The sequence below is a fragment of the Gymnoscopelus braueri genome (genome assembly GCF_963280865.1).
Source record: "Gymnoscopelus braueri genome assembly, chromosome: 12".
Lineage (NCBI taxonomy): Eukaryota > Metazoa > Chordata > Actinopteri > Myctophiformes > Myctophidae > Gymnoscopelus > Gymnoscopelus braueri.
In genome coordinates, this window is record NC_137614.1 from 50,899,207 (window position 1) to 50,921,185 (window position 21,979).

Consider the following 21,979-nt stretch of genomic DNA (forward strand, 5'->3'; position numbering starts at 1 on the left):
CAGGTACGCGCGAACGCACACACGCACACACACACACACACACACACACGCACACACGCACACACACACACACACACACACTCACACACACACAGGTTTGCATTACTCTACTTATGAGGAGATCAGCAGTTTTGGATGATAATTCTATGAATGGTCTTTTCACCATTTTTATCATTTTCAATAACTAGAGTCCTCACAATGTCTATTTATCACATGTCACTATACTTGTAGGGACATTTAGACATCCCATAGTGCTGTCACCATTCATTAATTGTCTCTCAAATAATTGCGTTTAACAATGTAATTGTGTGTGTTTGGCTTTGTTGAACATATGAATAAAATCATTATTTCTGTTTGCCTTCTAGGCTTCGTAATCAAAAAACTGCACAGGGCAGATATGACAAATAATTAAATATACAAAGAAATTACTGACATATTTAATAATAGTATACATGTAAAAATAGCAGAAATAGCTGATCTACAACGTGTCTAGATCTGCTTTTTCTGCTTTTTTTATTTTTGAAAATGTGTTTCAACATCACAACAACAAACGATTATGCAAAGATAATTGCGATTAGACGATTATGTAATAATTGTGACAGGCTAATCCCAAGTATAGTAATACAAGTGTACACACACACACACACACACACACACACACACACACACACACACACACACACACACACACACACACACACACACACACACACACACACACACACACACACACACACACACACACACAGAGAGAAACACAGGTGTGCTGTACCTTTCAGAGGAATTGATAGGGCTCTGTTATGACACGTTAGACTGTAATTCAATGTTTTGTTGACATAATCTTGTTGCGTTCTCTTCACAATATTCACATTGATGGGAACACATCATCAATTAATGATTCCTATTTGCTGAATGTTCTATAATTCTATTTAAGGACCCCATAGATTTAATTTGTGTTTGTCATTTCCCATAAAGCACTAAATCAAAATGTTCATGACTCATGCTGCACACGGGGGCGTGTACTAAAGTATGTTTGTGTCTGATTAAATGCTTCTCTTTTATTTATTTTTATATCCCTTATGTTAGGTTCTGCCACTGGAACCTTTGTGGGCGTGTTCCAGATTTAAATAAAAATGTCCTCTGAAAATCCAACATTTTCATAAATTAAAAAATAATTCAATCATGTTTCAATTAAATTCCATTAATACAAAATAAATAGTGAAAATAGCATCTATTTGTGATCTGGCTTGGATCAATGGAGCAAACATAGAATTACATGTTTTTTTCATAATATATATATATATATATATATATATATATATATATATATATATATATATATATATATATATATATATATATATATATATATATATATATATATATATATATATATATATATATATATATATATATACACACACATATACACATATTACATTATTTGCCAATTATTTGGGGGCACACTTGCAATATCCTCACGGCCCACTGGTTGAGAATCACTGCTCTATAATCTCTCTCTCTCTCTGTGTGTCTCTCTCTCTGTCTGTCTCTGTCTGTCTCTCTGTCTCTCTGTCTCTCTGTTTCTCTTAGTCCATGAGCCAGAGCCCCAAAATTGAGCAATTATCATCGAAAGAGTGGGCAAAACCAAACCTATATTAAATTGTTCAGAGGGTCAATACGAGTAAATAAATATATGATAACCTCACCACAGGAGCAGCTTTTTCATAGTTATCACACATTTTGTAATTTTCCCCATACGTACATGACAGGTCAAAAAATTACAAAATGTTAAAAATAGTTATCATAATGAAACTTCCTGAGTTGATTACTTACATGAAGACAATGATTTATCGTATTACAAGTTTTCTGAAATTGTATATTTAAATATGCAAATTAGGCATTTAGTCCATGAGCCAGAGCCCCAAAATTGAGCAGATATTGAATATTCCCTCGTTAAAAACCTTTGAATCCAACATCTTAACAAAATGAAATAAGTATGTTGACTCTGGCTTTGTCCAATGTTGATTCTGGAAAGTTATGCAAATTTGGGCATATTTTCCTATGCCTAATTTGCATATTTAAATATACAATTTCAGAAAACTTGTAATACGATAAATCCTCGTCTTCATGTAAGTAATCAACTCAGGCAGTTTCATTATGATAACTCTTTTTAAAATGTTGTCATTTTTTGACCTGTCATGTACGTATGGGGAAAATTACAAAATGTGTGATAACCATGAAAAAGCTGCTCCTGTGGTGAGGTTATCATACATTTATTTACTCGTATTGACCCTCTGAACAATTTAATATAGGTTTGGTTTTGCCCACTCTTTCGATAATAATTGCTCAATTTTGGGGCTCTGGCTCATGGACTATCTGTCTCTCTCTCTGTCTCTCTGTCTCTCTCTCTCTCTGTCTCTCTCTGTCTCTCTCTCTCTCTCTGTCTCTGTCTTTCTCTCTGTGTGTCTTTCTCTCTCACAGCTCCATGACCCCACGTTCCTTTAGCCTCCAAAATGTTTGATAGGTTATAGAACTGGGAACCGGAAATACTCCTGTTCTGCTAATACTGTATAGCAGATTTAACATTCCACGTCAACCAACCTGCCCCTATCTTCTATTCCAAAGAACCAGACAGATAATACTTTATTAGAATTAGCACTATTCAACATTAGGTCATTGAAAGGAAAATCAGGTTTGATTAATTATTTTATTATTGAAATGATCACAATGTTGATTTTATGTTTTTAACTGAAACGTGGTTAGATCAAGATAACGATGCAGCTGTTTGGTTTGAGGTTTGAACACAGAGTCGCCACAACGGGATCAGTGAATACTTAGCAACTGCAGTGTAGCAAAGTGCAAAAGCACAGTCATCTTTTTCAGTAAAACACTTGTGCCCTACCAACTGAAAAACATAAAAGATAAACTGATCTCAAAATATTTAACCCATTATGACCTGTAACGCATCTGTGTCATTTTTAGATTTGAGCTAAAAAGCATTATTTTACACTTTGGCTATTAAAAAATAGCAGATATACAAGTTGTAGATCTGCTATTTTTGAAAAATCGTGAAAATGTGTGCGAACCTTTGAATTTTTATTCTTTTAAAGCAAACATTTTTAATCTCAAATCTTTGCTTCTGGGGGATCCCTGGAACAAAATATTGTTGTCCATGCATCTTCAGTAGCCTAGACTACTGTGATGGTGTCTTTACAGGTCACACATCAATCAGATGACTGCAGTTGATTCAGAACTCTGCTGCTAGAGCCCTTACTAATACCAAGAAAGTGGATTATATCATTCCAGTTCTTATATCCTTTACACTGGCCAGTGGCCACTGTGTGTCAAATAATTGATTTCAACATTCTACTGTTGATCTATAAAGCTTTGAATGGTTTAGGGCCAAAATACATTTCTGTTCTTGTGCAATATCATCTGTGAACCGTCCAGATCTCTCAGGTCCTCTGGGAAAGGTCTGCTTTATGTCCCTGCAAGGCTGCAACCAAACATAAACATGGGGGAGCAGCATTTAGTTTTTATGCACCACATACAGTATCTGGAACAAATAACGCAGATCTGCCATTAACTGTAGATCTGCTGCCACTCTTATTTCTCTTAAACTAAAGACCTTAATGTTTTGCCGCTGCCTTTGATTGAGTTACTTTTCTTTTTTTCTTGTTCTTTCTCTTTTGCGCTGTAAAACTGTATCTGTTATTTATTACTTTATTTTATGCATCTCAACCCATTAATATTTGAGCTAAAAAGCATTATTTTACACTTTGGCTATTCAAAAATAACAGATATACGAGCTTGTAGATCTGCTATTTTTGAAAAATCGTGAAAATGTGTGCAAATCTATATATATTTATAAAAATATATAAAAATATATATATTTTTAAAGCGAACATTTTTAACTCAAATCTTTGCTTCTGGGAGTCCCTGGAACAAAATATTTTCACATGGGGGTCGGCGGCCAAATGCATATAATTTTGGGGGTCCTCGACATGAAAAGGTTTGAAAACCACTGATATAGAAACATAGGTTTTTCAGAAATCTGTTGGGATTTAGAAGACATTTGTAGAATCGGCTTCAGGTCTTAATGGGTTAATGTCGTTGTATAATTGTGTTCCCTTTGCTTGATGTTCTGCATAAAGCACATTGAATCGCCTTCATTGTTGAAATGTGCTATACAAATAAAACTGCATTGCATTGCCTTGCATTGCCTTGCTTGGCTTGCTTTGCCTTAACTTACCTCTCTCTCCCTCTCTCTCCCTCTGTCTCTGTCTGTCTGTCTGTCTGTCTGTCTGTCTGTCTGTCTGTCTGCCTGCCTGTCTGTCTGTCTGTCTGTCTGTCTGTCTGTCTGTCTGCCTGCCTGTCTGTCTGTCTGTCTGTCTGTCTGTCTCTCTCTCTAGTTGACGGTGCGAGTGCAGAATGTTCCGGCGCTGTCAGGGGGCGTGTCCTGTGTGTTTGAGGACCTGAGTGAGACCCCCGGTGAAGTGGTTGCTAAGGGACAGGTGCTGTGTATGTCGCCGTCCCTGCGAGAGCTGCCCACCGACACACAGGCCTACGGTAAACACACACACACACACACACACACACACACACACACACACACACACACACACACACACACACACACACACACACACACACACACACACACACAAATGCATTAGTGCAACAGTGGGGGTTCGGGACCCCTAGGGGGGTCCTCAGAGTTACTACAGGGGGGCCGTATGGAATCGGATCACTGCCAATACTCCTAACTTCAAATAAAGGTTTCAGAACCTTGAAAACCTTTTTTGCAAGACTGAAAACTCGTTTCGAATCTCTGAAAAAAAGTGTTGAATCTCTGAAAAAAGTGTTGAATCTCTGAAAAAAGTGTTGATAGGCCGAAAAAAAATTTCAAAACTCTGAACAAATATTTTACAGTGTTTCGCCAACACATTTTCAGAGTTTCAAATTTGTCACAAACACACTTTCAGAATATGCATTTTGGCACTGTTCTCCCTGGGTATTATTTTGTTTTACATGTGTGAAACCTTGTAAACTCCTGACTTAAAATAAAGGGTTCAAAAGGCTTGAAAATAATTTCAAGACTGAGAACTGGTTTTGAATCTTTGAAAAAAGTGTTGATAGGCTGAAAGTGTTTCTCAAATCCTTGCAAACACATTTTACAGTGTTTCGTCAACACCTTTTCAGAGTTTCAAATTGGTCACAAACACACTTTCAGAATATGCATTTTGGCACTGTTCTCCTTGGGTATTATTTTGTTTTCCATGTTAGAAACCTTTTAAATGGGAATCGTTTTTGAAACTAGCAACTTTATTGTTGAAAGACTGAAAAAAAAATCAATGGTTAAACTTTATTTTGAAACTGTGATTTAGCGTCACACACACAGCAGCACATTCTCCTCAAATCTCTGAACACACACACACACACGCGCGCGCGCACGCACACACACAGCAGCAGCGGCGGCAGAGGCATGCCATAAGTGTTGAAACTCTGAAACTGCTACTCGAAACCTCGCAGGGAGGCGGGGGGGAGCGGAGGCGGGACCAGAGGCGGGGCCGTTTGAAGTCCATTCCATTCGCTCCAAATGACACACTCGCTCCAAATGACACAGTTTTATTCATGGTTTACACAGGAAATAATGAACTGATTACAATAATGTAAATTCTCTCAAATCAGTAACAGGTAGGTGATACATATGCCCATCAAATATGGTTTTATTGAAAGGCAATCCAGGTACCAACATTCGGGGAATATCTGACGGCTTGGAGCGCCTCAGTGCGGCTGCAGAGTTCATCTTGGAATTTGTCATTACAATTTTACTGTAATCCACATTCCTAAACCCCCCCACTCCTACAACACCCCCCCCCCCCAAAGGGACCCCCCCCCCCCCCCCTGGCCCAAGGGGTCACTCATAATAATTCTATATCAGCATATTTTGTGCATTCAAACAGAACAGTTGAGATTTCATTTGGCCAGATCTCTGGCAATTGTACTTGAATTCTTATAATTTTAATGTTTATATGGTCTTTCAAGTTTATATTTTCATTTGGTATCAGTCATGAATTTATTAGAATGTATTAGAATTCATTTTCTCTATTGATATCAAGCCGGATTCTTCCACGTGCGCAAGTGCATGCTGTAACATAATAATACACAACGTGTACTGTACATATATATATAGCCCACTAGGCTAACATTTTTGGGGGTTTTAGCTATGGACCCCCAAGCTCTAAGCTCCACCTTGGTGCCGCTAATGGAGCGGTTTCAGAAAAGAAAAATGAAAAAAATTAAACCGAAAAAAAGGCCTGTCTGTCTGTCTGTCTGTCTGTCTATAAATCTATTTAAATATCTATCTATCTATCTATCTATCTATCAAACTATCTATCTCCAGCATGTTGTTCAACAAATAGCAGATCTACAAGCTCACAACAACTGTTATTGTGAGCTTATCTGCTATTTTCAAATAGCGTATGTATAAAATATGTCTGAATTGGTTAGTGATTCATAATATAATCATTTATATCTGCGAAGTGTAGGATTATTATAATTATTATTATTATATTACAATTAAAGTAAGCGCATCGGTTAGTGTGATTGGGTCTGGGTCTGTCTGTCTGTCTGTCTGTCTGTCTGATGCGTATACTATTCATGTGAGATGTGACAAGTGGGTTAATTAACGAGAAAACATCTGAGAAACCTGCAGCATGTGAGCGTCTCTGAGTAGGCCTATACGTGATGATTACTGACCCTGACCCGTCAATCAACGTGCGCGCAACAGTGAGCTGTGACAGAACATCAACATTAATGTAATAATAATAATAATAATAATAGTAATAATAATAATAATAATAATAATAATAATAATAATAATAATAATAACAATAGCGTAATAGTAGTTGTGTGGGAGGATGGAGATGACTTTCTCACCGCCTCCCGCTTTCTTATCGTTCCCGGGCGAGCCTCCTGTACCATGGACTCGCCGGCTGGGGTCGTTCGAGACCTACATCACGGCTCTGGGACTCACGGACGTAAGCGATGCACGGAAAAGGGCCATCTTAATCCACTGCCTGGGCACAGAAGGACAGCGGATATTCACCACTCTTGGGACCGCCGAAAAATATGCAGACTGTGTCACATTACTGTCTGGACATTTTGCAGCCCCACAAAGCGTTATCCTCCGTAGGATTTTGTTTCGCCAGCGCCGACAACGTGCGGGTGAGTCAGTTCACCAATATGTGGCCGATCTGAGGGGTTTGGCCAGCCTGTGCAAGTTTGAAGCATTACAGGACGAAATGATTAGAGACCAGCTAGCCGAGCACACAAACAACCCAAAGGTTCGTGAGAAATTGATAATGTCCCCAGATGATCTGACTCTCCATAAGGCTGTGGAAATAGCTTTTCAACTTGAGACAGCAGAGGGGTTTGCCAGGCAATTGGCTTGCGCCTCATCTCCACTGCCTGCACTCACAGCACAGCAGGTCGAGTCCCCATCGCGTTCAGCTAGCCCTGATCCTCTCCAGGACGCTTCCCACATAAACTATGCTGGACGACAGCGCCCCCCAGGTCAGCGCTGCAGTAACTGCGGCTCATCATCACATGCTTCCAGAGCCCAAAACTGTCCCGCCAGGGGCCAGCGTTGCCAACGTTGTGGTAAACAAAACCATTTTTCCAAGGTTTGCCGTTCTGCCCCGGCCACCACCCCACGGCAGCCTTTCTCAGCTACTGACCCTGCACCCACGACTACTATACACTCTGTGAGTGCTGCTCGCCGGCCGTTCAAGGTGTGTACTGTGGAGCTTGATGGCGTGTGCCTGCCGTTACTGCTCGACACTGGGGCTAACGCGTCCCTCTTGAATGCGGCTACAGTCACACAATTTTTCCCACACCACACGCTTGCTGCGCCGTCCAAAGTGCCCCTCAAGGGTTATGGTAATTCCAAAATTAACATTGTGGGCACCTTCAGCTCCGCGGTGCGCTATGGCACTAAGACTGTTTCCTCTTTCACATTCCAAGTGGCAAGCCACGGTGCTAACCTCATGGGCCTGGACTTGTTCACTGACCTAGGTTTTGTGCTCATGGATTACAGTGGGCTCACTATCCACCATGTTGATTCACTGTGGCCCCAACAATGGCCTGGACTGTTCGCTGGGCTGGGTTGCCTCACTGCCTTTAACCACCAGCCCCTCCTCAACCCTGATGTACACCCTGTCATCCAGCCCCTGCGACGCGTTCCTCTTGCCCTGCGCGACGAGGTGGCTGGAGAGCTCAACAACCTCTTGGAGGCAGGCATAATTGAGCCAGTCAACGCGGCACCATGGATCTCGAATCTGGTGGCTGTGCGGAAGAAGACAGGGAAGCTGCGCCTGTGCATTGATCTCAAGGCAGTTAACAAGGCAGTCATCCCCGACAAGTACCCGTTGCCTACAGCGGAGGAACTGACCACACAGTTCCATGGTTCTACCATATTCACAAAGCTGGATCTTCGGCAGGGCTATCTGCAGGTTCCTCTACACCCTGACAGCCGGAGTCTCACCGCCTTTGTCACACACATGGGGGTGTTTTGATACACGAGGATGCCTTTCGGACCCAGCTCGGCCCCCAGCTGTTTCCAGAAAATCATGGCCACCATACTAGCAGGCATCCCTGGGGTAGCGATCTATTTGATTGACATTGTGGTTCATGGCTCAACGCCTGCTCCCCACGACGAGCGCCTTCGCCGAGTCCTCCATGTCCTTGCCAGCCAGCACCTCACTCTGAACGGGGACAAATGTGTCTTCGCCGTGCCTGAGATAGAGTTTGTGGGGTTCCGCCTGAATGCCAAGGGGCTCCGTCCACTCCAGTCTAATGTGGAGGCTGTGCTACGCCTCCCTGAGCCTGCCTGTCCAGCCCAAGTGGCCTCGTTCCTCGGAATGACAGCCTACTACTACGTTTTCTCCCTCAGTATTCGGCCACCACAGCCCCGCTGCGCGAGCTGTTGAAGAAGGACGCACCATGGGTTTGGACCCCCGCCTGTTCAGACGCCGTCCAGCAGCTCAAAGTCCAGCTCACCTCGCCACCCGTGCTCGCACACTTCGACCTCGCAAGCCCCACACTCCTCACCTGTGACGCCTCCAGCGCTGGGGGCTGTGCTGTCCCAGATCCATGCTGGCGTTGAGCGGCCCATCGCTTTTGCCTCTCGGGCTCTAACTCAGCAGAACAAAAGTACTCAGTGGGGGAACGGGAGGCCTTGGCTTGCATCTGAGCGAGCGAGCGTTGGCATATGTACTTGTATGGCCGTTCCTTCACACTGCGGACGGATCACCAGGCCCTCACGGCTCTGCTCGCAACGTCTGGCACAGGGCATAGGCCACTCAGGATCCATCGCTGGTCGGAGCGGCTCCAGCAGTATAACTTCAGCCTGCAATTCACTCCAGGTCGTGACAACGTAGTAGCAGACCTACTGTCACGGGCAACCCCCGGCCCTTCTCCAGATCCTGGTCCTGACTCCGCTGAGCAGGGCCTCATCCAGATGCTCCACTCTCCACTCCAGCCTACAGTCTCACTCCAAGAGCTCCAGACAGCCTCGGAACAGGACCCGGTGCTCTCCCAGCTCCGCACTTTTATCCGCTCGGGGTGGCCCGCTAAGGTCCCAGACCAGCTGGTTCCCTTTCACCGGGTCAAGGACGAGCTGTCCTGCTGGAATGACGTCTGCATAGCCCGCGGCCTCTGCACCATGGTGCCTGACTGCCTAAGACCATGTATCTTGACCATGGCCCACGAGGGTCATCTGGGCATTGTGAGGGTGAAGCAGCGCTGTCGTGACCTGGTGTGGTGGCCTGGCATTGACAGAGACATCAAGGCCTTAGTGAGGGACTGTACAGCTTGCCTTCTCAGTGGAAAAACCGGCCCACCCGCCCCGCCGCCGCTGCAACCGCTGCATTGGCCTGACAAGCCCTGGGAGCACCTCCAGCTCTACATCTGCGGGGAGCTTCATGCAGTCCCACACCACCAGCGTTTCATGGTGGTGGTGTACGACCTTCATTCCAAGTGGCCTGAGGTGCTCTCCACGGGGACTGTTACCACCCGCGTGGTGACTGAGTTCCTGGACTTGCTCTTCTCCCGCTGGGGGCACCCTACGGCCATCACGACGGATAATGGCCCCCAGTTTATCTCTGCGGAGTTTGCTGCCTTCCTGGAGGACAAGGGCATAAAGCACGTCCGTACATCATTCTACCACCCTGAGGCCAACGGGGGGGTGGAAAGATTTAACCAGACACTGAAGAATGGCATCAGAGCTCACCTGGCAGATGGCTTCTCCTTCTCTACAGCTCTTCGCCGCACACTTCTGCACTACAGAGCCTCACAGCATTCCACTACCGGTTGCTCCCCAGCATTCCTCATGTTGGGACGGGAGCTGCAGCTGCCTTTGGATCGACTGAGGGCTTCCGTGATGGTGCCACCTTCAGCTCGAGGGCGCAACAGAGTCCGCCACCGGCAGCGTCAGATGAAGCAGCGTTTCGACAGGACACGGAGGGTGAAGACTCCATCGTTCGCGGCCCTGGACTGGGTCCGCGTCCGCCGCCCTCACAGGGGCCACAAGCTGCAGTCTTTCTGGTCCACGCCTATGCAGATAACCGACCAGCTGGGGCCTGCCACTTTCCGCCTGTCCGATGGGTCACGCTGGCATGCCAGGCGCATTCGGCGAGTGCCACCACCTGCTGTCGTGGGGCCGGAGGCTGCCATGCCTGTTACACCGCCTGCTGCCGCAGGTATGTGGGCTAATACTGACTTTGAGTTTACAGCAGGTGATATGGACTTGCCCCCGGTGCGCCCTGTGGCACCTGATGACCACCCGGTGGTGGTGCGCCCTCCGGCACCTAATGACCACCCGGTGGTGCCCGTGGCACGGCCAGTTCGAGACCGGGCTCGACCAGATTACCTCAAGGACTATGTTACCAATTTCTGAATGCATAAGACATTGGGGGGGTGGGGTTGTGTTTCATGGTTTTCTATGGGGGGGGGGAATGTTGTGTATGAGTGTACCGTTGTGTTTACGACACTAGACCGTAAAGTGTGACTGCTCTGTTGTTGTACCGGCTTGTAACGTGCGTTGCCAGCGTACATGTTTGTTACCCAGTAAAGATGGACCTATAAAGCTCACCCTTCTAGTAGCGTGCCTTATTATGTGGATATAACAAGTTGTAGTAATAATAATAATATGGGTAATAATAATAATAATAATAAGGGTAATAATAATAAGGGTAATAATAATGATGATAATAATAATAATAATAATAATATATATATTTTTTTTTATTATTCTGAATACAACATTAATGGACTGAACCAGTCTGTCTGTCTGTCTGTCTGTCTGTCTGATATAAATTATTATATTATGAACCATACACTAACCACTTCAGACCTATTTTATACATACGCTATTTGAAAATAGCAGATCTACAAGCTCACAGTAACCGAGCTTGTAGATCTGCTATTTGTTGCTAATCACCGCGTTGGGAGCTTACATCTGGGGCTGTCATTACTGGACTGATATTATTTATTGGGGGGGGGGGGGGGGGGCAGCTGTAGGCAAGTGGTACATATTGCTGGAGATAGATAGTTAGATAGACAGACAGACAGACAGACAGACAGACAGACAGACAGACAGATCGATCGATCTACAAGATACATAGATAGATAGATACATATACACAGACAGACAGACAGACAGACAGACAGACAGACAGACAGACAGACAGACAGACAGACAGACCGAATCACACTAACCGATGCGCTTACTTTAATTGTGATATAATAATAATAATTATAATAATCCTACACTTCGCAGATATAAATGATTATATTATGAATCACTAACCAATTCAGACGTATTTTATACATACGCTATTTGAAAATAGCAGATAAGCTCACAATAACAGTTGTTGTGAGCTTGTAGATCTGCTATTTGTTGAACAACATGCTGGAGATAGATAGTTTGATAGATAGATAGATAGATATTTAGATAGATTTATAGATAGACAGACAGACAGACACACCTTTTTTTCGGTTTAATTTTTTTCATTTTTCTTTTCTGAAACCGCTCCATTAGCGGCGCTAAGGTGGAGCTTGGAGCTTGAGGGTCCATAGCTAAAACCCCCAAAAATGTTAGCCTACAGTGGGCTATATATATGTACAGTACACGTTGTGTATTATTATGTTACAGCATGCACTTGCGCACGTGGGAAAATCCGGCTTGATATCAATAGAGAAAATGAATTCTAATACATTCTAATAAATTCATGACTGATACCAAATGAAAATATAAACTTGAAAGACCATATAAACATTACAATTATAAGAATTCAAGTACAATTGCCAGAGATCTGGCCAAATGAAATCTCAACTGTTCTGTTTGAATGCACAAAATATGCTGATATAGAATTATTATGAGTGACCCCTTGGGCCAGGGGGGGGGGGGGGGGGTTCGGGGGGGGTCCCTTTGGGGGGGGGGGTGTAGGAGTGGGGGGGTTTAGGAATGTGGATTACAGTAAAATTGTAATGACAAATTCCAAGATGAACTCTGCAGCCGCACTGAGGCGCTCCAAGCCGTCAGATATTCCCCGAATGTTGGTACCTGGATTGCCTTTCAATAAAACCATATTTGATGGGCATATGTATCACCTACCTGTTACTGATTTGAGAGAATTTACATTATTGTAATCAGTTCATTATTTCCTGTGTAAACCATGAATAAAACTGAAGTGTGTCATTTGGAGCGAATGGAATGGACTTCAAACGGCCCCGCCTCTGGTCCCGCCTCCGCTCCCCCCCGCCTCCCTGCGAGGTTTCGAGTAGCAGTTTCAGAGTTTCAACACTTATGGCATGCCTCTGCCGCCGCTGCTGCTGTGTGTGTGCGTGCGCGCGCGCGTGTGTGTGTGTGTGTTCAGAGATTTGAGGAGAATGTGCTGCTGTGTGTGTGACGCTAAATCACAGTTTCAAAATAAAGTTTAACCATTGATTTTTTTTTCAGTCTTTCAACAATAAAGTTGCTAGTTTCAAAAACGATTCCCATTTAAAAGGTTTCTAACATGGAAAACAAAATAATACCCAAGGAGAACAGTGCCAAAATGCATATTCTGAAAGTGTGTTTGTGACCAATTTGAAACTCTGAAAAGGTGTTGACGAAACACTGTAAAATGTGTTTGCAAGGATTTGAGAAACACTTTCAGCCTATCAACACTTTTTTCAAAGATTCAAAACCAGTTCTCAGTCTTGAAATTATTTTCAAGCCTTTTGAACCCTTTATTTTAAGTCAGGAGTTTACAAGGTTTCACACATGTAAAACAAAATAATACCCAGGGAGAACAGTGCCAAAATGCATATTCTGAAAGTGTGTTTGTGACAAATTTGAAACTCTGAAAATGTGTTGGCGAAACACTGTAAAATATTTGTTCAGAGTTTTGAAATTTTTTTTCGGCCTATCAACACTTTTTTCAGAGATTCAACACTTTTTTCAGAGATTCAACACTTTTTTCAGAGATTCAACACTTTTTTCAGAGATTCAACACTTTTTTCAGAGGTTCGAAACGAGTTTTCAGTCTTGCAAAAAAGGTTTTCAAGGTTCTGAAACCTTTATTTGAAGTTAGGAGTATTGGCAGTGATCCGATTCCATAGGGCCGCCCAATTCTTTGTGTGATAGGATGTTTTTTATTATACATTAACTCATTCAGTGCCATTGACGTCGCCGACGTCACGTTTTTATAAGCCCAGGGTGCCAATGACGTTTTTTTTTATTTTTTATTTTTTTTCAGAACCCAAGATATCATGATTTGAAGATTTGCTGCTCCATTCACTTCTTGTTTAACATCTTACTGAAAAAGGCTGTATCTCGCTTCCTAAGCACTTTTTTTTTACAATGTATTTTTGGCTCTGGCACTCAGAGCCAAACTGCCAGAAATAAGTCAGGCACTGAATGAGTGAACCATATAGTTTACAGTAGCTTTCTTCCCAACGCCATCAAGTTAAAAATGAAACTGGACTTCCAGTGGGTAGACTTCATACTGTATTACACCTTTCAAAACTAAATAGCTCTTATCTTGAAATTTGAGTATCTGGAGGAAATATGATTTCTATTGAAGCTTTCTTGACGCTGGTGGGAAATAAAACATGAACAGCTGTATTAAAACAACGTTTTAATCACTTAAACCCGATATGGTTAAAGGAGAATTCCGGACATTTTAAGTGTTATCTTTGATGTGTCGTTACTCACCTACCGACGTAAACAGTGGCATTGTTTATTTCCAGATATTCCCCTGTCGTCATATTTTCAACCTCCTCCGTTGTCATAATGGGAGCGCGTGTCATAGGGAAATTCGTCTATTATAACCGATGCAAAGTTATTTTTTTCTCTACTACTACTCATTGTGGAGTCTGATGATAGTCAAACATGCAGTGAAAGTTCCTGAGAGGCTACCGCTAATGACGAACGAGCTAACGCTAGTTGCTTGTTTCTCAACATGGCAACACCAAGTTGCCAGGTTCTGGGAGAGAAACAAGCAACTAGCGTTAGCTCGTTCGTCATTAGCGGTAGCCTCTCAGGAACTTTCACTGCATGTTTGACTATCATCAGACTCCACAATGAGTAGTAGTAGAGAAAAAAATAACTTTGCATCGGTTATAATAGACGAATTTCCCTATGACACGCGCTCCCATTATGACAACGGAGGAGGTTGAAAATATGACGACAGGGGAATATCTGGAAATAAACAATGCCACTGTTTACGTCGGTAGGTGAGTAACGACACATCAAAGATAACACTTAAAATGTCCGGAATTCTCCTTTAAGCAGAGTTTCTCAGGGCTCTATACCAGTGTTTATCAACCCTGGCAAACGTCCCAATTTTGGGCCGGGGCTACTGCTGAGGTGTGCCGCGCCGTTTGAAGAAGGTTTGAAAAAATATCATTTTGGGATTTTTTTTTTTTACAATAATAATAATCAGGCATGCAAACAGCCCCGAGGTGAAAAGGGTGAAAACATGCTGTTTTTTTTCGGGTCAGGTGTCACACTATTGCCCTATTTGGATTCAAAACGGCTAGTGGAAGCTGAAAAGCTACAAGTTTGCATGTCTGAATAATGCAAAAACAGAAATATTTGTTTGAAATTAGTGTATCGGCACACCCCTAGTGTGTGTGTATATATATATATACCGTATATATATATATATAATTATATATATATATATACACCGTATATCTAGGTGTGCCCTGGGATCTTTTGGCTATGCCAGGTGTGCCTTGGCACAAAAAAGGTTGATAAACACTGCTCTATACAATACTAGAGGCTTCTCTGTTTTCTGTTGTTGTGGGGAAAGCGCAGGAAAGCTTTTGCTGAAAATAGCTCGTTGTGAGCTTGTCGATTTTTTGAAGAATGCTGGGGTTGAAGTGGTTAAAAAACAGCTCGTTGAGTACAGCCCCCCTACGTGTGATATGGTCAGTGCAGGATTAACAGAAGGGCTTTAAGTGCTGAAGCACAGGGCACCAACCTTTGTGGGGCACCAAACGGCGGGGAGAAAGTGAAAGAAGACCGAAATATCGCCGAAAAGCGCCGAAATTTAGAAGCAGCGGCTGCTGAAGGAGCACTAGAATGGTGATTTTTCGCGCCGCACCGTGGGGTCCCCACAGTATGTTGTTAGCTGTTGGTGCTAAGCGTTAGCCTATTGTTTACTCACTGTCTGATACGTGTATGCGCGGCCACGTGGCATGCACGGCGGGTCTGCGGACCCCCAAGTGGTCCACCGAAGCATTCGCTGGACTCCGGGTCCACGGACCCCCTTGGTGTGTGTGTGTGGGGGGGGTTCTGTGGTCGCTGGCTCCCGTGTTGCCAAATCATGTGCGTGAAACAAGCGCCGGTGTTGCCACATCCGTGAAACAAGCGGACCATGACACGTGTGTGTGTGTGTGTGTGTGTGTGTGTGTGTGTGTGTGTGTGTGTGTGTGTGTGTGTGTGTGTGTGTGTGTGTGTGTGTGTGTGTGTGTGTGTGTGTGTGTGTGTGTGTGTGTGTGTGTGTGTGTGTGTGTGTGTGTGTGTGTGTGTGTGTGTGTGTGTGTGTGTGTGTGTGTGTGTGTGTGTGTGTTGGAACTGTGCAGGTACCAAGTACAAAGTCACTTTCCTTCCTTGATATACTGTCTGCTCACAGCGCATAACCCACACTGCACATACTCTGGGTGCTCATATCCCCGGACGGACATGGTCTAGTGGCGTCTAATTTGTATAAATTACAGTTTGTACAAAATGATGAGTTTCCAGCACAGCCAGTTCTGCTTTAGATCTTAAAGCCTTTGGCCCAAACAGATGCGCTTTCTGCTTTAACAAGACGTTCAGGACATAAAGTGTTGCTTCGTCTGGGGCTTCCGTCTGCATGCGGCAGTGGCTCAGGGGTAGAGTGGCCGGTAGAGCGGCAGGATTTGAAGCCGTGAGGTTTCCAGTTAGATCCCGGGCTCCCCCAGAAGAGTTAGTGTCGAAGTGTCCTTGAGCAAGACGCTGAACCCCTAATTGCTCCCGATGAGCAGGTTGGTGCCTTGCATGGTTTCCTCCGCCATCGGTGTGTGAATGTGTGTGTGAATGGGTGAATGTAATGCACGATCTATGTAAAGCGCTTTGGATAAAAAGCACTATGAGTGGTGGAAAGTAACTAAGTGCATTTACTTAAGTACTGTACTTAAGTACAATTTTGAGGTATTTGTACTTTACTTGAGTATTTCCAATTTCCAATACTTTTACTTCTACTCCACTACATCTCAGAGGCAAATATTGTACTTTTACTCCACTACAATTACTTGAAAACTTTAGTTACTAGTTACTTTTCAGATATAAATTATGATATTACGAAACATACATTAACCACTTTAGCCCTATTTTATACATAGGCTATTTGAAAATAGCCGATCTACAAGCTCATTGCGACGCGTTGTGAGCTTGTAGATCTGCTATTTTCAAACATTTTTGTACTTTTACTTTTGGTACTTTAAGTATATTTTGATGCCAATACTTCTGTACTTTTACTCAAGTAAATTTAGAATTCCGGACTTTTACTTGTAACAGAGTACTTCTACAGTAAAGTATTGATACTTTTACTTAAGTAAAACATTTGAGTACTTTTTCCACCACTGCTATATACTGTAAATGCACCATTTACCATTTACCATGCCAGTGTTCTCCTTCAGTTTTACCAGGATGTTTCTCCCTGCAGTCTGAGCAACTTTCCTCTACAGAGACGGCAGGCAATGGAGTGTTTTTTTTTTTTTACTTGAAGCTTCCAACGCCATGAGAAATAGTTGATCAGTAGAATCTCGTGGGGGGTTTTATTCATGTATGTCTTGTTTGACTCCTGGATGGTTGACAGGGATTGCAGATTCCAGTTGAGTTTTTTTTTGTGGGGGGGGGGGGGGGGGGGGCTTTCTTTGGTCTGGACTTGGAACCAAACTGTGCTCCCTTGAGTCTTGATCCATCCTCTTCCTCTCTGCTGTTAACCCTTCAGGAGGTTACAGCTGCATGACGGCCCAACGCGAGGACGTAATTATGTCCGTTGCGGTGCACCGTGCTGGTGTTCAGTGGTGGAAGAAGTACTCGGATATTTTTACTTAAGTAAAAGTAGCGATACCATGATAAAAAAAATACCCTGTTACGAGTAAAAGGCCTGTGTTTCAAAATGTTACTTGGGTAAAAGTACAAAAGTATTGGCATCAACATAATACTTAAAGTACCAAAAGTAAAAGTAAGTAAGATGTTTGAAAATGGCCTACTGTATGTATGAAATAGGGCTAAAGTGGTTATTGTATGTTTTATAATATAATCATTTATATCTGCAAAGTAACTAGTAACTAAAGTTTTCAAATAATTGTAGTGGAGTAAAAGTACAATATTTGCCTCTGAGGTGTAGTGGAGTAGAAGTAAAAGTATTGAAAATTGGAAATACTCCAGTAAAGTAAAAAATACCTCAACGTTGTACTTAAGTACAGTACTTGAGTACATGTACTTAGTTACTTTACACCACTGCTGGTATCTCTTATAAAGGACGTTCTTTATGCTACAGATGTTTGGAAGTATGTCATGGCCGCCGGGTGTAGACCTTGTATGTTACTTTTACAGGAAACGGACAAAGGAACCTGTGTTTCAGTGGAACCAACGTAGTTATTACTTAATCACAAGCTCTTAATACTTTTTATTGGCTCAATATTTATAAAACCCGCAGACACACTTATCCACTTTATTAATGTTCATAAAAAGCTAGCTTAACGCATAGCGTCCATAGATACAACCAGAGGTGGAAAGTAACTATGTACATTTACTCAAGTACTGTACTTACAATTTTGAGGTATTTACTGTAGTATTTCCAATTTTCAATACTTTTACTTCTACTCCACTACATCTCAGAGACAAATATTGTACTTGTACTTTTACTCCACTACACTTATTTGAAAACTTTAGTTACTTTGCAGATATAAATTATTATATTATAAAACATACATGAACCACTTTAGCCCTATTTTTTTACCTACTGTAGGCCATTTGAAAATAGCCGATCTACAAGCTCACAACGCGTCGCATCGCGACACATTGTGAGCTTGTAAAACTGCTATTTTCAAACATTTTAGTGCTTTTACTTTTGGTACTTTAAGTACATTTTGAAACCAATACTTTTGTACTTTTACTCAAGTCAATTTTGAATTCCGGACTTTTACTTGTAACAGAGTACTTCTACGTTGCAGTATTGATACTTTTACTTAAGTAAAACATTTGAGTACTTTTTCCACCACTGCATAGATACAACCCGTTTTTACCAGCTTGTACATCGGCTATTTTCGCTACTTTTGTACAACACACTCTCGTCTTGCGAAGTAGGTCGTTCATTTACGAAGAAAAAACATACAAAGTTGAAATAAGGAGATAAAAGGTTTCTGTCTGACAGAAATGATTGTAAATTCTTTTTGGCTGCATTGTGTCAACTAACTGTGACAGCTGCTGTCAGACTGCAGCTGTGAGCTCTGCTCTGGGAGAGGTGTTTGTGCCACTGCTGCCACTCTAGAGTTTCCATTCATAAATGCAAAATGCTGACCCATGCAATAAATAAACCATAGAGGAAGGACAAACAACACTGTCTGTCGTCAGACGGACACGCTCCTTCATAAATAAACTCACCTGCTGGAAGGACATGGAACAACACACCTGACATGATGAGAAGTTAATTAAATACAAGACGCACTATGTACAAGCTGTCTGTCTGTCTGTCTGTCTGTCTGTCTGTCTGTCTGTCTGTCTGTCTGTCTGTCTGTCTGTCTGTCTGTCTCTCTCTCTCTCTCTTGCTCCATTGGGGGATTTGAGCCGCCGCCCATGTATATTCTGCAGTCTTTTCTGGCAATAACTGACGTGTGTGTGTGTTTTTTTTAGTTTTCTTGTTCGGGTCAGGCTCGGGCTTCTTACTCACTTGGGTCGGTTCAGGTCCAGTTATAATTTTCAGGCCTGTTGAGAACTTTAGTCTGAATTTACTGACCAGAGGCCATTCCAAGATGACACCCCAGTGAATTGCCTTATCTTATTGTTATGTGTTGTTATCGTTCGTTGTTACTGCCAGTACTACGTGTCCAATAATAGTATTGCAAAATCTATTTAAACAGAATAATCTCTAGTGCCACAAACAGACTAATAGTAATTCAGTCATTTTACTTGTAACAGTGTTTCGATATTGCAGTATTGAAAACATTTTGAGCACTTTTTCCACCACTGCCCTGCTGTAGGTGATCTGATGTGTGTGGGTGTGTGTGTGTGTGTGTGTGTGTGTGTGTGTGTTGTCTCCAGGTGACCAGCGCGTCGTCAAGCTGAGTCTGATGTCCAAAGAAACGGGACACATGTTCATCAGCACAGAGTTCATCTACTACAACTGTACCGTCCTCCAGTCGTAAGTATCACCTCCTCCTGTTCCACTGACTTCATCTGATAACTGTCCTTTCCTCTGTCCTTACCTCTGTCCTTTCCTCTGGGCCAGTGGTTCTCAACCTTTCTCATGCCAAGGACCCTTAAATTGATATACATTTGGCCGCGGACCCCCATCTGAAAACATCTTGTGCCATGTAGTGACTCCCAGAAGCAAAGATTTGAGTTAAAAATGTTCGCTTTAAAATGTATGTATATTCAAAGATTTGCACATTTTCAAGATAAAAAAAAATAGCAGATCTACAAGCCAAAGCTAAGTGGTTAAAATGATTGCGACGCTATGTTAACTAATTTCGCTTGGGACCCCCTGGAACCCCCCCCCCCCCCCCCCCAAGGACCACTGGTTGAGAACCACTGCCTCGAGGCCATGGGTCATCAACGATTTTCAGACGAAGCAAGGTTCCCCACTACATGTTGTGTTTTTTTACAGAGCCATCCGTGCAGCTTGATAACATGGAACTGATTCATATTCTTATGAAAGACATTTTAAAGGTCCATTCCACTGGCAAATGTTGTGAGTTTTAAAATGTTGTCAGAAATTACAGTTCACCCTCTTAAACCAGCTCAGTGGGCCTTGGGGTTCGAATTTCAAAGACTATAAAAATGGGACCCAATGCCTCCCTGCTTGGAACTCAGCGTCAAGGGTTGGATTTGTGGTAAGTCTGTCTTCAATGAACTGTCCTCGTACCTCCACCAGCACAACCTCCACTCAGCCCTCCTGGCAGTGACGGAGTCGCTCCATGCCGCTATAGAGAGAACTCTCTCTCCTCCGTCCTGATACTCCTGGACCTGTCCGCAGCGTTCGACACAGTGAACCATCACATCCTCCTCTCTGGGTGTCTCAGGCTCTGCACTCTCCTTGTTGTGCATCCTACCTGACGGGTCGCTCCTACCAGGTGATGCTGAGAGGGTCTGTGTCAGAACCACACAGGCTCACTACTGGGGTTCTGCAAGGCTCGCTTCTGGATCCTCTTCTTTTCTCTCTCTACACTACATCTCTTGGTGCTGTCGTCCACTCCCATGACTTTTCCTACCACTGCTATGCCGATGACACCCAGCTGATCCTGTCATTCCCCCCCCTCTGACACACATTGCTGCACTTAACCCATTAATACCTGGGACGCATCTGTGTCACTTTTAGATTTCTTTAGGCTATTCAAAAATAGCAGATATACAAGCTCATAGCGCGGCACCGAGTGCCGCGCTATGAGCTTGTAGATCTGCTATTTTTGAAAAATCGTGATTTTTTTTTTTGTGATTTTTTTTCCCCCAAAAACTGTTAGGATATAGATTTTTTTTAAAGAATCGCCTCAGGTCTTAATGTGTTAAGACTTCTGGTGATTAGTTTTCCTGCCTACCTATGTTGAATGCACTTATTGTAAGTCTCTTTGGATAAAAGCGTCTGCTAAATGACTGTAATGTAAAGTCTGTGTGACATATTACACTAGCTTCATGTCCAGGGCTGTACTTACATCAAACTGCCTCACGCTACAGAGACAGGAGAAAGGCTCCTGCCCTGTGGGTCACGTGGCTCGGCGAGGCTTACTTACTTACTGTAGTAGTGAAAATAGCCAATCAAACATGCTCACAAGGTGTCGCCATGTGACACCGGTAGATAAAATAACATTTTATTGGTTGCATTTCGCTAATGTCTCACATGAGCAAAAGCAGGTCCTCTGCATACATCCAAACACTAGCCAGCTAGCGGCCAGAAGCTCATATGCATCTTGGGTCGGGATGCCAAGACAGACGTTGGCAGGTTGTCTGACACCATAGTGTGGACCCTGTGCTTTACCCAGTCTGTCCAAAACCATCCAACAGGAAGATTTTACGGCCAGCGTATGTTTCATTGGCACGCATGGGACTGCACTGCCTCCCATTTGATCCACACTCTGTGTAACTAGCTAGCAACGAGCTGGTGTTGGCGGCGGGCCATGGGCCCGTCAATCGAAATAAATGACACGCCCACCAGCCGTTACGGAGGCGGGGCTA

The 21,979-nt window shown here is 43.2% G+C and overlaps 1 protein-coding gene across 1 annotated transcript in view; it reads left to right on the forward strand.

The window, feature by feature from the left end:
* Nucleotides 1–21,979, forward strand: part of plxna3 (plexin A3) — a 182,182-nt gene that overhangs the window by 112,202 nt on the left and 48,001 nt on the right. The window contains exons 10-12 of the mRNA XM_080445057.1: nt 1–3; nt 4,416–4,572; nt 19,853–19,952. The exon at nt 1–3 is cut by the window's left edge and continues 121 nt beyond it. Coding sequence (XP_080301183.1) covers nt 1–3; nt 4,416–4,572; nt 19,853–19,952 — 260 coding nt within the window. The remainder of the gene's footprint in view (nt 4–4,415; nt 4,573–19,852; nt 19,953–21,979) is intronic.